Genomic DNA, 15,488 nt, shown 5'->3' on the forward strand with positions numbered 1-15,488 from the left:
TCTTAATATTTATCACTCTTGGTGTGAAGCCTACTTCTAAATCTGAAAATAAATAATAAGCAAACAATAAACAATACATAGATGGAATAAACCATTCAATATACATGAAACATACAGGAAATAATGTAGAGGCTTTTTATACAGAGATTTCAGAAAAACTGAAGGCTGAATAAATGATTCATACTTATTAAACCTATTTTAGTATGACGTGCACTAATGATTCATAAAAACAAGAACAGATATTATGAAAGTAAATCAATAGTTATTTAATTTAGCTTTCTAAAAGCCAAATTAAACACCCTTTTAATATTATAATGTTTTCTCTTTGCTTCCTAAAGTCTGGTGATTACTTTATTCTATTGACAGAAATAGGCTTTAACAGTAAAAACATGTACCAAATCTGAAAATAGTGTGTGAAAAGTGTTTTATTGTATCATCATAATATAGTTTTCATCATCTTCAGCTGCTCACTGGGGTTTTTATACTCTGCAATATTCGTTGAAAAGCTGCTTAGTAACAATATTTAAGCTTATTATTTGAGCATTATAGAAATGACTTATTACATTATTAGTGTATAGAAAAAGACAGTTAATAGAATCTAATAGAAAGTCATTTTGATTTTTGTAAAATGACAATATAAACGGCCAGTTATTTCATTTAGAAAACAACATTTTGTCTTTATAAAAATCACACAATATAAATGGGTCTTTGAAAAAATATAGCCGTCTTTTGTTTTAGGGGATCATGGTATTTTGTGGTCCTTGGTATCAAAACTTTTGCAAATCACAGACTTAGTGGATTAAGATCTGGAATTGTAACCAAAACTTTGCAAATGTAATGTCTGCGAGTGGTGAAGCGAGAAACTCTACCTTTGGGTCAGATGAAGAATCAGTCAAATTAGTAAAAGGAAGTGATGAGCTACAGACGGTGAAAGTGAAGAACTACAAGAGGAGGAGGGAATCAGAGAGAGAGAGAGAGAACAGGCTTCACCATGCAGAGCTCTGTTAAGACAAGCCCTAAATTGTTTCCCACAGGAAGTAAAGAAGGGAGCGGCACAATATCACTGTAGAAACGTCATAGGACCCAGCCCCGCAACCCACGCTCACTCTCTATTTATAAAACACCACCTTGGCCCAATCACTCTCTTCTATCTCTCTTCTTGACACGAAGGTGAAGTGTGACAACTGGATTATACATCATGAAACATAATACTAACTTAAAATGGCAAAATCTATCTAAAATAGATTTATAGTGATTATGACCATTTTCATATATATATATATATATATATAGAAAAATATATATATTTTTTTTATCAACACCCACTGGAGGTGGAGACAGCAACAAAACAGAAAAAAAACATGTAAAAACATTTATATATATATATATATATATACACACTCACCGGCCACTTTATTAGGTACACCTGTCCAACTGCTCGTTAACACTTAATTTCTAAGCAGCCAATCACATGGCGACAACTCAGTGCATTTAGGCATGTAGACATGGTCAAGACAATCTCCTGCAGTTCAAACCGAGCATCAGTATGGGGAAGAAAGTTGATTTGAGTGACTTTGAACGTGGCATGATTGTTGGTGCCAGAAGGGCTGGTCTGAGTATTTCAGAAACTGCTAATCTACTGGGATTTTCACGCACAACCATCTCTAGGGTTTACAGAGAATGGTCCGAAAAAGAAAAAACATCCAGTGAGCGGCAGTTCTGTGGGCGGAAATGCCTTGTTGATGCCAGAGGTCAGAGGAGAATGGCCAGACTGGTTCGAGCTGATAGAAGGGCAACAGTGACTGAAATAACCACTCGTTACAACCGAGGTATGCAGCAAAGCATTTGTGAAGCCACAACACGCACAACCTTGAGGCGGATGGGCTACAACAGCAGAAGACTCCACCGGGTACCACTCATCTCCACTACAAATAGGAAAAAGAGGCTACAATTTGCAAGAGCTCACCAAAATTGAACAGTTGAAGACTGGAAAAATGTTGCCTGGTCTGATGAGTCTCGATTTCTGTTGAGACATTCAGATGTTAGAGTCAGAATTTGGCGTAAACAGAATGAGAACATGGAACCATCATGCCTTGTTACCACTGTGCAGGCTGGTGGTGGTGGTGTAATGGTGTGGGGGATGTTTTCCTGGCACACTTTAGGCCCCTTAGTGCCAATTGGGCATCGTTTAAATGCCACGGCCTACCTGAGCATTGTTTCTGACCATGTCCATCCCTTTATGGCCACCATGTACCCATCCTCTGATGGCTACTTCCACCATGTCACAAAGCTCTAATCATTTCAAATTGGTTTCTTGAACATGACAATGAGTTCACTGTACTAAAATGGCCTCCACAGTCACGAGATCTCAACCCAATAGAGCATCTTTGGGATGTGGTGGAACGGGAGATTCGCATCATGGATGTGCAGCCGACAAATCTGCGGCAACTGTGTGATGCCATCATGTCAATATGGACCAAACTCCCTGAGGAATGCTTCCAGCACCTTGTTGAATCTATGCCACGAAGAATTGAGGCAGTTCTGAAGGCAAAAGGGGGTCCAACCCGTTACTAGCATGGGGTACCTAATAAAGTGGCCGGTGAGTGTATATATATATATATATAAATAAATAAACAAACTGCTCACTATATATCTGTATATCAGAATTAGATTTAAAGATGAATAAAAGTCCTGCCATCCAACAACTTTTCATTATTCTTTCTGAAATTTTTTACATTTATAACATTTTATTTTATAAATGTATATTTTCACACTAAATCTCCTAATTAAATTTAGAATAAACATAGACGGTATATTTTAAATATTTTTACTGTTATTTTTTTGTTATTATTATGAATGAAGGCCAGCATCACCAATGCCAATACTGATACTGATGTCTCTATTAAATGGATTTCATTTTTTCTAAATTTCTGGTTATAATTTAATGATTTTTAACAGGCTCAATAATAATCGAACTTTTAATTTAAACGAACTTAAACCATTAAAATAAACCACATTTAGCTGTGCCTTAAATATATTCACAAGTAAGAATATTACAAGTTAAAACATTTGGTATCAATATTTTTATATGAGGATCGATCCTCTTGACATAATGTCAGTATGGCAAGTATTGCAGTATTTCCTTAATTGACATCATTGGTAGGTGTGGTAAAAAATATTTTTTAAAAGGAATCATTTATATGACTAAAATGTAAAGGATTAGTTCACCCAAGCAAATTCTGTCATTGATTTCTCACCCTCATATGTTTCCAAACCCATAAGACTCGTTTATCTTTGGAACACAAATGAAGATATTTTAACAAAATCTGAGAGCTTTCTCTAAAGAGATTGTAAAACTAATCCATAGGAATCGAGCAGTTTATTCCAAATTTTCAGAAGAGACTTGATCGCTTTATATGTTGACCAGATGGAGCATCAGTTGTGGTAAACGGAAGCTGAAGCATGTTCCCTTGATGTGCGAGAACCAATGAGGTTCATTCTGGAGTTAGGCTTGTTCAAGCGCTATTACACATCCTCTGAAAGAGGAATCTCCTGATCAAAACACAGGCGAAGAACAAGCCGAAACAAGCGATAGCATATGTAATCTCATGCAAATATAAAATAACACGATCATCAACATTAAACAGCATATAAATCAAAACTGCCTAATGTTACTGAGTGAAATGTCGACCCAGGACGAGCTGCAGGACTGTGAAGCTTCACTGTACGTTCACACCGCCGCCGACTTGAGCGTCAAAGAAGCTCTGGCCGCCCTGTCAGGGACGCTTGTCAAAAAGTACGGGGAAGCTTGTTGATGCTCTGACGTTGCAGGGAGAATAGAAGTGTCACAACATGAAATGTAATAAACAGAAAAAAACAAGCAATACATTGAAGAAACCTTTTATAATGACAGCATTTTTATAACCGTTTTGGTCACATTTGGTCGGGAAAAAAAGAATAGTTAGCTATTATTATTTGCATTAGGCTATAATTGCAATTGGTCAAATCAGTGTCACCGTGAGCAAATGTATTGCATTCCCGCTTTAAAACGAGCGTTCGTAAATATTTCAAATAAACGTTGCGCTCATGCGGTCAAACAACGTCATGTCATAAATGATAGGAAACCCAGCAACGGCGATAGCTTCTCTTCCATTTTCTCGGAACTAATGTTTTGGTAGGAACGAAAGTTTGCATTGTATGTTTCTCCGGAATCAGCCAGCGCGAAGGACGTCTATATTCCGATTGGTTGCTGGCGTTTTGCCGCTGAACCGCGTCACAGCTCATTACCATAAAGTTGAGCTTCTTTCAACTTTCAAAACGCGACGCCGATGGATTTGGCGCTCCTTGCAGCTGAGAAAAGCCAGCTTCCATTGAAAATGAATGACTTCCGGCCGCTTTGGAAGCTCAAGTCGGCGGCGGTGTGAACGTACAGTTAGGGGTGTTGATGGACTCGATCGACTCCATCTGTGTTTTGATCATCGTTCTGAATCTGATCTGGATGTAGTCTTTGACAAAAACGCAATTTTCTCAGCTTTTTGTTTAAAATGTTGCTTTTTTTAATGAAACTTACCCACATTCAAGTGTTGATAAAATAAGAATGCATGAAGCTAGAATAAAACCATGTTTAGATATTCATACAACAAAATATTTAGGGGGCCATGAAAACTTTGTGAAAATGATCAAAAACGCTGGCGGTGGCTGGCAACGTTTTTTAAAAAGTGCTGGCGGGTAAAGAGTTAATTGAAGAATTTTCATTTTTGGGACAACTAACCCTTTAAGTCTGTAATTACTAATAATCTTGACAAATTTCCAATTTTGGGGGAATGATTCCTTCCATTTTAGAACCTTCAAATACACATAAACATCCAATTAAGCATGTCTACACACACAATATTAGTAAAATAACAACTTGATCATGTTACGTGGAATTTGCATCTTTTGAGCGCAGGTTTAGAGCAGGCCTGCTCTGTCTATAATGACAGTTTACGGGTGGTGTTCTTGGAGCAAGGCAATCTAAAAACACTCGCTGTAATCTAGACTAACGGTTCAGACTGGCTAGAGGACGGCCCGTCTGACTCGGCACAAGCTAAACACAAGGTCACGCGCCCGTCCTGTCTAAACACTCTCTTGATGTTTCAATGAAGATCCGCGTGACTGCACACACACTTGCGCTCCACCTCGCTGGTCGGCTGTATAATTTCACACCCGTCTAGTCTGGCTGCGGGTGTGGTGGCCGCTTGACAGAGAATGGCAGAAATAACAGTTGGACAAAGTCACAGTCGGCGCGCACACACACAAGCCAAACCAGAGTCTGGACAGGATGACCGTGCTCCGGTCAGCGGGACAGTGTGACAGTACATCTGCGCAGGAGTTTAACAAGTTCACTGTGCTGTAAGGGTGTATCTGAATGCTGGGTGCTGTGTCATGCCTGAGAATGCCTTTATTATAATTTTTCTATTTCTATAAATCAGAATTGGAAGCTGGTCCACATCTTTGACCAGCCCTGTGTCTCTCTTTTAAGCATCACAGGAGACTGTAAACAGACTGTATGCTCTCTACTGGCATTTCACAATGCAAGGGTGTTTGCTAGGGTGGTTACTTACTGGCCCAAGTCAAAAGAGCCCACCCACAAGTCTCTATGGCATTCTGGGATCTAGCTATGACTCGGGTTCCTCCTTCAAATGTAAGTTTATTGGGTTGTTCCACCCATTTTTCTTATTTGGAAGGTGAACTTCTGTTTTTGCTGTAGCTCTGGATATTTCTATAACATCGTGGCGAAGAGTAATTATCTGGTGATTTGGATTAACTTTGTGTAGAGTTAACGAAAGTTATCATGAGCGTTGTGTGTTGTGTTGTGTGTTGTGTTGTGTTGGTGGAATGACCTGCCTCTCTCAATTAGAGTCTTTAGCCATTCTCAAAAAAATGTGTAAAGAAAGACATCTTTTTCATCAGCACTTAACCAAATAATACTAACACTTACCTTTTCTATTCTATAATATTCGATTTGTTTATTTTTCTGAGTACTGTGCTAGACAGAGACTTGTTACAGCACTTGTATACTGGTTTTTTTTTTAGTGTTCTGTCATGTTGTGCGTTTTGTTTCGTCTACGCAATGAAAAATCAATGATTTCCAATACTGTGTTGTTTTGGACCACATTGACTTTCATTGTATGGACAAAACGGATGAAACATTCATCAAAATACCATCTTTTTTGAATATGATAATTCAAATTTTGGGTTGAATTATCCCTTTAAGTCTGATCACTACGAGAAGTTTCTCCTCAGCAAGTATGATTTGAGGTACTGTATCATCCATGGCTGTAGCACAAACATTACAGGACAAGTTAAGCAACCACGCAAGAATACTTACTGTTTTGACTTGAATAAACCCTTATATATGAGCAATAGTTAGTGGTGTTTGCCAAGACAAGCGTCACAATTACCAAGATATCTCTCCATGAGACATATCAGAAAAAAAAAAAAAATTCCATCTCGTCTTGACAAAGACTTTAATGAACCAAGTCAAAACAACCTCCCCCTAATGCATATCGCCCGGCAGATATAATGGAGTGCTACTCGCGCAATTCAAAACTGCTGCTGACTTCTGTTAGCGCAGACAAAACACACACTCGCAGCGAGAGGCACGCACTCACCTGGTTTAGAAATGAGTTATCACATTAAGAGATCCGACATCTGTCTGAAGCCATTAGAGTTTCAACAGCTTTTCAGAAGGATCACATTATAAATACTTTCCTCCCATGAACACTGGGAGAACAACGAGAAAGAAACAAGAAACGCTCATCTATTCATGCACTAATGGAATCTTGTCTTTCATGGTATCTTGGCTTATGGCTGATTAAATGTGTTACGGCTCAGCAGAAAACAAAGACAGTGTGTTTTAAGGATTCCACTGGAGGCGAGACCGAGACGTAGCGATGGCTAAAAGAATGCGGTTTTGTTTAAAGCTAAACATGAGATTTCTAGCACACTTGATATGGATGCATACTAAGTTTGAAAGAGTCAATGTTGTAAAATCTCGGTTTTCTAACTTTATAATACACTGACAATCACCAAAACACACAGGTGGGAAAGAGAAAGCCACATGATGAATACAAGTTCATCAAAAGTAGCTTTTCCACAAGCTGAGAGAAATATTAACATATGCAGGTGCTCCGTGTCATACACACAAATACAAAACACCATCGTGATAACACACACACACAACACAAAAATAATACAATAAACATTAACCTAAAAACACAACATGTAACGTAAATGACAAAACTAAGATGATACATAATTAAATAACTTAAACCTATAAAAAAAAAAAAAAAATCAAATGTAAAGCGTCACAATAACTGATGGCCCTAAAAAACTATTTATTTCTTTAAAGCAAAATATAATTTTCATGATCTGCATTTGTAAATCACTCTGTGCATCTTAACCCTATAAGGCCTGGCCTACTGTATCATATGTAACATTACTGTATCAACATGATCAAAACTTTGCTGAAAAACCTGTTGCACAAAATCTACACCATGCCTTCTGTCTTCTGATTGAAAGTTCATACGTTTTTGGCAAGTAAAAGGCCTTTTAGTATAATTGTGAACCACGACCTGAAGGGACATGTTTTACGTGTCTTTCTGCTGTGAAAACTTTACTGATTTTTATAAAGTAAACGTGATTCTTTTGGTTTTGAGGAGAAATATGATCTAGATAGTTTTCAACAATTGCGAGATTCACTCAAGATGTCTCGTGTCATTTCCAAGCAGTCATATTTAGAAGTGGTCAGCTGTAAGTTTGCATGTGTATGTGTGAGAGTGTGTATGCTGCTCTGCTGTTTAAAGCCTCTTCTGTGCTCATAGTATTTGCGTGTACATGAGTGTGTGTGTGTGTGTGTGTGTGTGTGTGTGTGTGTGTGTGTGTGTGTGTGTGTGTGTGTGTGTGTGTGTGTGTGTTCTGGGCTCGAGGCCACGGTAAGAGCCTACACACACGTCCGCCACACACCCACCATCCAGCGGAAATGAGAACCATTCCGTCCTGCCACCAAACACACACACACACACACACACACACACACACAACTGCATGTACACTTTACAACACACACCCCACCAGAATGTACTTTCTATCCATCTTCCTATGACTCGTCTCACTTTTTTGACACACACACACGACAGCCTTTCACTAGAGTGGATGGAGACCAAACCCTCTTTGTGGTGAATGGTTAAGTAATAAAAAACAAATATAATTATTTCTTACATATTTGAACACAAATCAGCACATCCTTTAGGAACGAAAGTAGAGCAAGAACTTCCTCAAAACACACACACACACACACACACACACACAGAGAGAGAGAGAGAGGCGTTTGTTAGGAGTGTCTCCCCTTCCTAGTCTCTCGTTAAGGCCTGCTTCCTGTTCCGGCTCCTCCCACGAGAGAACGAGGCATGGAATAGCACTCATGGGGGCGAGAGAGGAGTGGAGGGGCGGACAGCCAAATAAACTTTCCTCCAGACACACTCTTTAATTCAGGACAGACCTGCAGCCGTCAGACCATGTCTCATATAACGCTCTGCTCTTTTAATGCGCGCAGCTGAGAGGAAGTCTGGCGACCCGAAAGAGAGTCATTAACACACCTTCGACATATTTATTAATTGCAGCAGCCTGGCTGTAGTTGTTTTATGCAATAAACATATCAGTTCCGACTGAAATAGAACAACCGCAGATTTTTTCCACAGAGGACACGCAAATTGATTCCAGGTGTTTAAAGACAATAACATAATTCCAGCCAGCATTCATAACTAACTTAAGATTACGCATATATGGACAGTCAATGCAACTGTGATTCAAACGACAATCTATTCCAGGACAGATGTTCAGTGGAAGATAATGTCTCATTTGGAAAATATTTGATGTTCGACATTCCAATGGAATAAAAAAGAGATTGAAACAATGACAGACAAAACAGCTCTGCTCTAAATCCTCAGTCTATTCCCTACATAAGCAACATACTAACCCAAACGAAACCACACGTGGCAGCAATTTCACACCGGATACAGAATGCTTTATTCATTAGACTTAACACAATGTCCACCAGACGCGAGGTGATCCTGCAACATGCGATAAAAGCTATCTTTTCCATGTTAATCAGAGTTTCTGTCCAACGAGTGACAAGGGATTCTCCATTTTAGGGTGTGTTCACACTTGCAATTCAGTTCTCTTGGTTCTTTTTGTCCGGAACCAAAACACATACATTTAGTGCTATGCTGTGTGAACTCAGTGCTGTGTGCTGGGCTAAATGTGCTCGTTGTATGCATCAAAACTATGACAAGAAGAATCAGATATTCTTGAGCTTTCAGTCCTTTTTAGGGGAGCATCTTCATGTTCATTAAGATGTCTTTGGTCCATGTTGCACCGAACCACACCTAAAAAAGTGGTTCTCGGTCCGCTTGTTTGGTGCGCACCAGGGTTCGGATCGCAGCGTTCACACTAATTAAAATGAATCGCACTAACAGAGCAATCACACCAGAGTTCGTTTTAATCGACACAAACCTGCCAAATGTGAACACACCCTTAGAAACAGTTTCCATTTGTCTGATGTCACGGCAGTAACAACAACAAACCATGACAATAATAATCTCAGGTACTGATTATAGGCTTTTTTAATGTTAGAAAAATGCAGTCTGAGTTTGTATATCATGTTATGTGCACTTTATAACCATACTGATAACGACAATTGGAAAATTTACCTCAGATCTCACAAATAAATGAAAGGAAACCAGAAAGTTCAAACTGTGAACTCAAGGGTATTCTATGACAAAGATTGTATCAGTCACTCTGTATTTATTAATAATGTTAAAATGATGTAATATTTCTGAATTTGATTGTGTACTTATCCATTCGCTTGCTAATGCAGTGAGATACGCCCATACGCTCTTCTGATTGGTTGTGATTTTTGATTGATTTTGTCGGATCTCATAGTCGTGTCGCATCTGGTGTGGACAGACAAATTGCTTGTTGCTGGAATCGTATCGCATCGCGTCTGGTTAAGACTCAGTGTAACTCAGAATTGAGCCTAGTTTGATATTCTCATGTCACTAAGCTAACTATGACATGCTCTAAAAAGCAAAAATAAAGAATAAAATAATAAGTGCGTTGTGAAGCGTGACAAATGCATCTTGAAGCTCATGTGAGAAGTGACGTCCTCTGCACTTCCGCTTATGTCAACCGATATCGCCAAGGCCAATATATTGGCATTTTTTAATTATCACCATCGTTGATAAGGTTTGCTGTTTGTTTGATAAAAGTCGTGCCATCGGCCACCAAAAAATCTATACAGGTCGACCACTATTTATGTCAAGTGTAATGAATGTGTATGTGAATGTGTCTCCGGCAATGGTTTATAGTTAAATAAGTGTAAAATATAATTTTTTTGTTGTTGATGTTTTGTTTTGACACACGGCTCCGCTTCAGAAGACATTGATTCATCCACTGGAGGCTTATGGATTACCATCATGATGGCTGTATGTGATTTTTGGAGTTTCAACATTCAGTTCATCTATTTACTTGCATTAAATGGGCTCACAGAGATGGATTATTTTTCTAAAAATCTTTGTTTGTGTTAATCAGAAGAAGAAAGTCTCATATGTCTTGGATGGCATTAGGGTGAGTAAATGATGAGAGAGAATTAGAATTTTTTTTGGTGGAGCATCGCTTTAATCTGCAGTCTAAACAGCCAGTGTACTAGTTTTTGGAACAGAGCCTGCTTGAAAATGTTTCGATAAAAACCAAAAAGAGCACTCACTTTTTCAAAGGGTCGATCACAGTCTTCGTAATCTGATTGACCTGCAAAGACAGAAAAAGAAACACATTAGCTGAAAAAGATGAATCGCTAATAGCTGAATGACAACCATCAAAATAAATTACATTGATCATTACGGTCGAACATAACAAAAATCTAAATAAATAAATAACTGACATCCCAAAACCTTCTCAGTGAAGCTAATTGGCAACAGGATATGACATGACCCCCACTTTTAGAAGATCAACAGCTGACGCCCCTTCCCTATCAATGCGAAGCGCGTTTGGCATTCAAATGAGAAGTATGGAGGAAAAGTTTGTGACGTTGTTTCTTTATTGTGCTCCTGGCCTGAGGAAAGCAGCGAAAAAGACGTGAATATTAATCGAGCAGTGAATACAAAAGGCAGGAATCGTCGAGGGACGGCACATGAAAGCGCAGCCCCGACTGCAGTTGAAAACGCCGAGAAGGGTGGGCCGCCGTACAAGATGAAAGTTCTCTGCAAACAAACATTTTTAACAATAACAGTTTATATTCCCCTCGTTCCTCCATGTGGTGTCAGGGCTGGAGAGGAGAAGAGAAGAGGAGGGGGAGGAAGAGGAGAGGAGGGAAGGGGGGGGTGTTTGAGTTAAATGGGTGTAAACGAACGTCGCATTGCCGCCTCAAGCCCCAAACCAACAAAGTCTTAAAAGTTGCCACACAATTAAAATCTTAAACTTGCAAAACATCATTTACATTGCAGATCTGAGATGTCAATAGGATGCGGTTGGCTGACAGAATGCTAACCTAACCTGGCAAAACAATGCAAGAAGAGAGCAAACAGCGAACGTTACACCAGAGCACGAGTTGACAGGCCCATCAGAGGGCTGTAGCTTATGGAGCTAATCAACAACTCACTCGCTATTGAGAGCAGAGTCAGTCACTGAGAGCAAACACAACTCGACCCCAGAACACAATGATTCATTAAAGACGAGCTAGAAAAAAAGTGGTGGCTAGACAAAATGCCTTATTAATAAATAAATAGACTCAATTTACTTTCTTAATAAAAGTTTCAAATTACTGTAAACTGAGGGTTAGTTGTAGTTGTTCATTAACCTTAAACCTAACTATAAATAAATAATAACTGACCCAATTTATTTCTTAATAAATGTTTATGGTTGTATAATTGTGGTTAGTTGAAGTTGTAAATCAACCCTGAACCCAACAAAACAAACAAACAAATAAATAATGTGTTTTGGTCTTGACATAAATCATTGTAAACTTATTGTTTTGTTGTACATTAACCCTAAAGGGTTAAGGCTAACCCTAGAATAAATCAATTAATTTACTTTAATAAATATTTCTGGTCTTAACATACATTATTGTAAACCATAAACCCTAAATTTGTGTAAACCCCAAACAAACAAATAAATAACTAAATAAATTAATTCAGTGATATAAATTTCCTTAGTGATATTTACCTCGATTTTTATTTTCTATATTCATCACATATCTAATATTTCATCTCAAACATCCTCTTCACTGACACTTGTCTCCTGAAGGAAAGTACACAAATTAAACAACAGAATTGCTTGGTGTGGTGGAAACGACAATAACATCCATTATCTGTGTAAAAAAAAAAAACGGATCAATTATTTTAACGCAATACATATTTAAATGATTTAGTTTTAAATATATATACTATGATCTTAGATTTTCAGGCATTTGAAAAGAAGCAGATTTAAATGAAAGCATGTCTTTTCCCTGTAACCTTCGTATTAATAAAATCTAAAAAAAAAAAAATCAGTTAGTTTTAATAAAGATCAACCTCTGTAATGAGTTGCCCCGTAGATGAAGAAACAACCAAATACAGATAAAACATTACATGCAAGTTGATTTATTTCTCAGTTGACAAAAGAGATGGAAGGAGAGATACAGTAGATGGTGGGAATGATGGGGAAGTATATCCATATGATGAGAGAACAGCCTGAGGAAAACACTCCAGTGAGAGTGTGTGTGTGTGAATCAGGGGCCAGAGATCAACCGCACACACAATACATAACACCCAAAAATACATACAATGCATACAAACCCTGGAAAAATCGATATTCCTCCTCACCATTATGGCTGCTAGTTATTAAACATTAAAGTCTCTAGAGCCTTAAAGCTGCTAAAACATGACTTAAAAATACCCAGTGAAGGCCTAAAATGAAGCTACACTTATCATCATAACATTTTCCTGCCTATTTGTATCCACCCCGGGGCAATCCATCTTACCCTCGACTGGGAGCTAAGACAACAGCTTAGTTATCTTTATATAACACAAATATGATTTGCTTGGCTACCGTGACAAAACCTCTCAATCTGAAGAACAGGGGGAGTTTTTGCAGGTTTGCTATGTGATTCATGGAAGTCTTATTAACCATTCAAGCATCCTAAGCAGGGAAATTCACACCAGCACACTGCAAAATGCAGAGCTGAAAAATCAGCTGTGCTAACATCTCTAGTCGCCCACGGATAGAGCGCCGTTCGCCTGCCAAGTGCCCATACAGTAGAGTATGAGAAAACGGTGCTCAGGCGAAGAGGAGAGCGCTGTAGAAAGCATTTGGCTTTGGTGAATCTGACAGAGGGGTCAGCGGAGAGCAAGGATATTTGCATCAGGCTTCAATCTGCTATTTCTGAGATCTGCCGAGCTGCGGATTGCATTACAGCTAAAGGCACTCGTGGTGTATTTTACACTGGCGGGTTTGCATCCACGACGTGTTCGACTGATCAACTATTGCTGGCTTTGATTGTCAGCTGACGGCAACCACGTTAAAAAAATATGGAGTAAATTACTGTAAATCTCATCAGGACAACAAAAGAATATATTTGTTTTATGTAAATGGGGGATCATGTAGATGGATTGATTTTATGATTTTTTTTAGTACCTTTTGTGTTCCTAAAATCTTATTTTGTTTATCTATCTAATCACTTTTTGTGTTGCAAATCTGAAGTCGCATGATAGCCGAGACTGAAATTGATGTCATTATTCACAGGTAGTCTTCCTTTCTAGTGAGCGGTTAACACGAGAACGCTGAATCTGTGAATAAAACTAGAAAGCTGTATCAGTCTAATCTAATTTGTGAGTAACGATCAGTCAGTTTATTAAAATGACCTGGTTGCATTGGTTGTGGAATTAACAGCTGACTGGAAGAAAGATTATCAGTGAATAACGACTTAAATTTCGGTCTGTTTCTCACACAAAGCTGCAATATAATTTCACTGGACTTGGAAAACAGAGAAAAAGTCTGAATAACTACTTTTATGGTGATTTATGGTGATGACGCGGCAATTTTTTGTAGATTATTGGTCACTATGAACCAGTGATTAATGTATTTTTTGGCACAGAAGAAAGTTGTGTGGGTTTAGATTTGCATGAAGGATGAAAGTCAATGACAACAGCATTTTCCTTTTTGGGTAAACTAACCCTCTCAAGATTCTCATAAAGAACATCTGAATGATTGACAAGACATGCTAATGCATTGGGTAACATATCCGATCTTAGAACAGATTAAAGAAAAAAAAGTGTATTTCCCCTAAAAGTCATAATTAGCCTTCAATGTTCTACAGTAAAAGTCTGAAAACAGTAAATAGCTGAGCTCTGAATGGTCAGCAGAATGGGTCAAAGTAGAAATCGTGCAACATGTTATAACTCTTCACGCTGGGAGCAGTGCTGTGCCGTTTCACCCCATACAGCTCAATGCATTGGGAATGTTGGCGCGAGTCACGTGAAGGACCCAGTTTCCAGGGCGGAGGTTGTAGGCGATAGACCAGAGAAGATGAGCGCTACTCTTCTGACATGCAGCCAGTGCTGAGTGTATCGCTTAAGGGCTCTTAACCACTTTCAAAAGAAAGGACTGACTCCAATGTGGGGAAATGAGAGGGAAAAAAGACAACGATCAGTGTCAGCGGCAGCAGGAAACAGAAGATAGCAACGCAGAGATGGGACTCATTTGAAGATGCATGTGCACGCTGAGTGTGGAAGGGCGTGGGGTCTGCTGTGAGAAAAACTTACTCATACCCAATCTGCTGGAGGGAAGACAGAACGTACTTCTGCCAAAGTCAGAGACGCAACTATTTTTCTCGGCCAAAAGTTGAAAATAAACACGGGTTAGAAGGTGTTGCAAGGCAGAAATTAAGTTGGTCTATGGTTCATTTTTGAGATGTACAAAACAGAGATAAAGTTATACATAAACATTAGCCAACTTTGCTTCATATGGACGGCTATTGGGAAGACAAACAAAAGGAGTTATTTGGGGGGAGAAGGAATGCACAGGTATTTTAAATTTACACTCACCTAAAGGATTATTAGGAACACCATACTAATACTGTGTTTGACCCCCTTTTGCCTTCAGAACTGCCTTAATTCTATTTGGCATTGATTCAACAAGGTGCTGAAAGCAGTCTTTAGAAATGTTGGCCCCTATTGATAGAATAGCATCTTGCAGTTGATGGAGATTTGTGGGATGCACATCCAGGGCACGAAGCTCCCGTTCCACCACATCCCAAAGATGCTCTATTGGGTTGAGATCTGGTGACTGTGGGGGCCATTTTAGTACAGTGAACTCATTGTCATGTTCAAGAAACCAATTTGAAATGATTCCAGCTTTGTGACATGGTGCATTATCCTGCTGGAAGTAGCCATCAGAGGATGGGTACATGGTGG

General features: G+C 38.8%; 1 protein-coding gene across 1 annotated transcript in view; it reads right to left on the reverse strand.

The window, feature by feature from the left end:
- Nucleotides 1-15,488, reverse strand: part of bin3 (bridging integrator 3) — a 65,058-nt gene that overhangs the window by 16,222 nt on the left and 33,348 nt on the right. Inside the window, exon 6 of the mRNA XM_056246867.1 lies at nt 10,808-10,848. Coding sequence (XP_056102842.1) covers nt 10,808-10,848 — 41 coding nt within the window. The remainder of the gene's footprint in view (nt 1-10,807; nt 10,849-15,488) is intronic.

This window comes from Rhinichthys klamathensis, unplaced genomic scaffold, assembly GCF_029890125.1.
Source record: "Rhinichthys klamathensis goyatoka isolate OS25496 unplaced genomic scaffold, OSU_Roscu_1.1 h1tg000040l_1, whole genome shotgun sequence".
NCBI classification, from domain to species: Eukaryota; Metazoa; Chordata; class Actinopteri; order Cypriniformes; family Leuciscidae; genus Rhinichthys; species Rhinichthys klamathensis.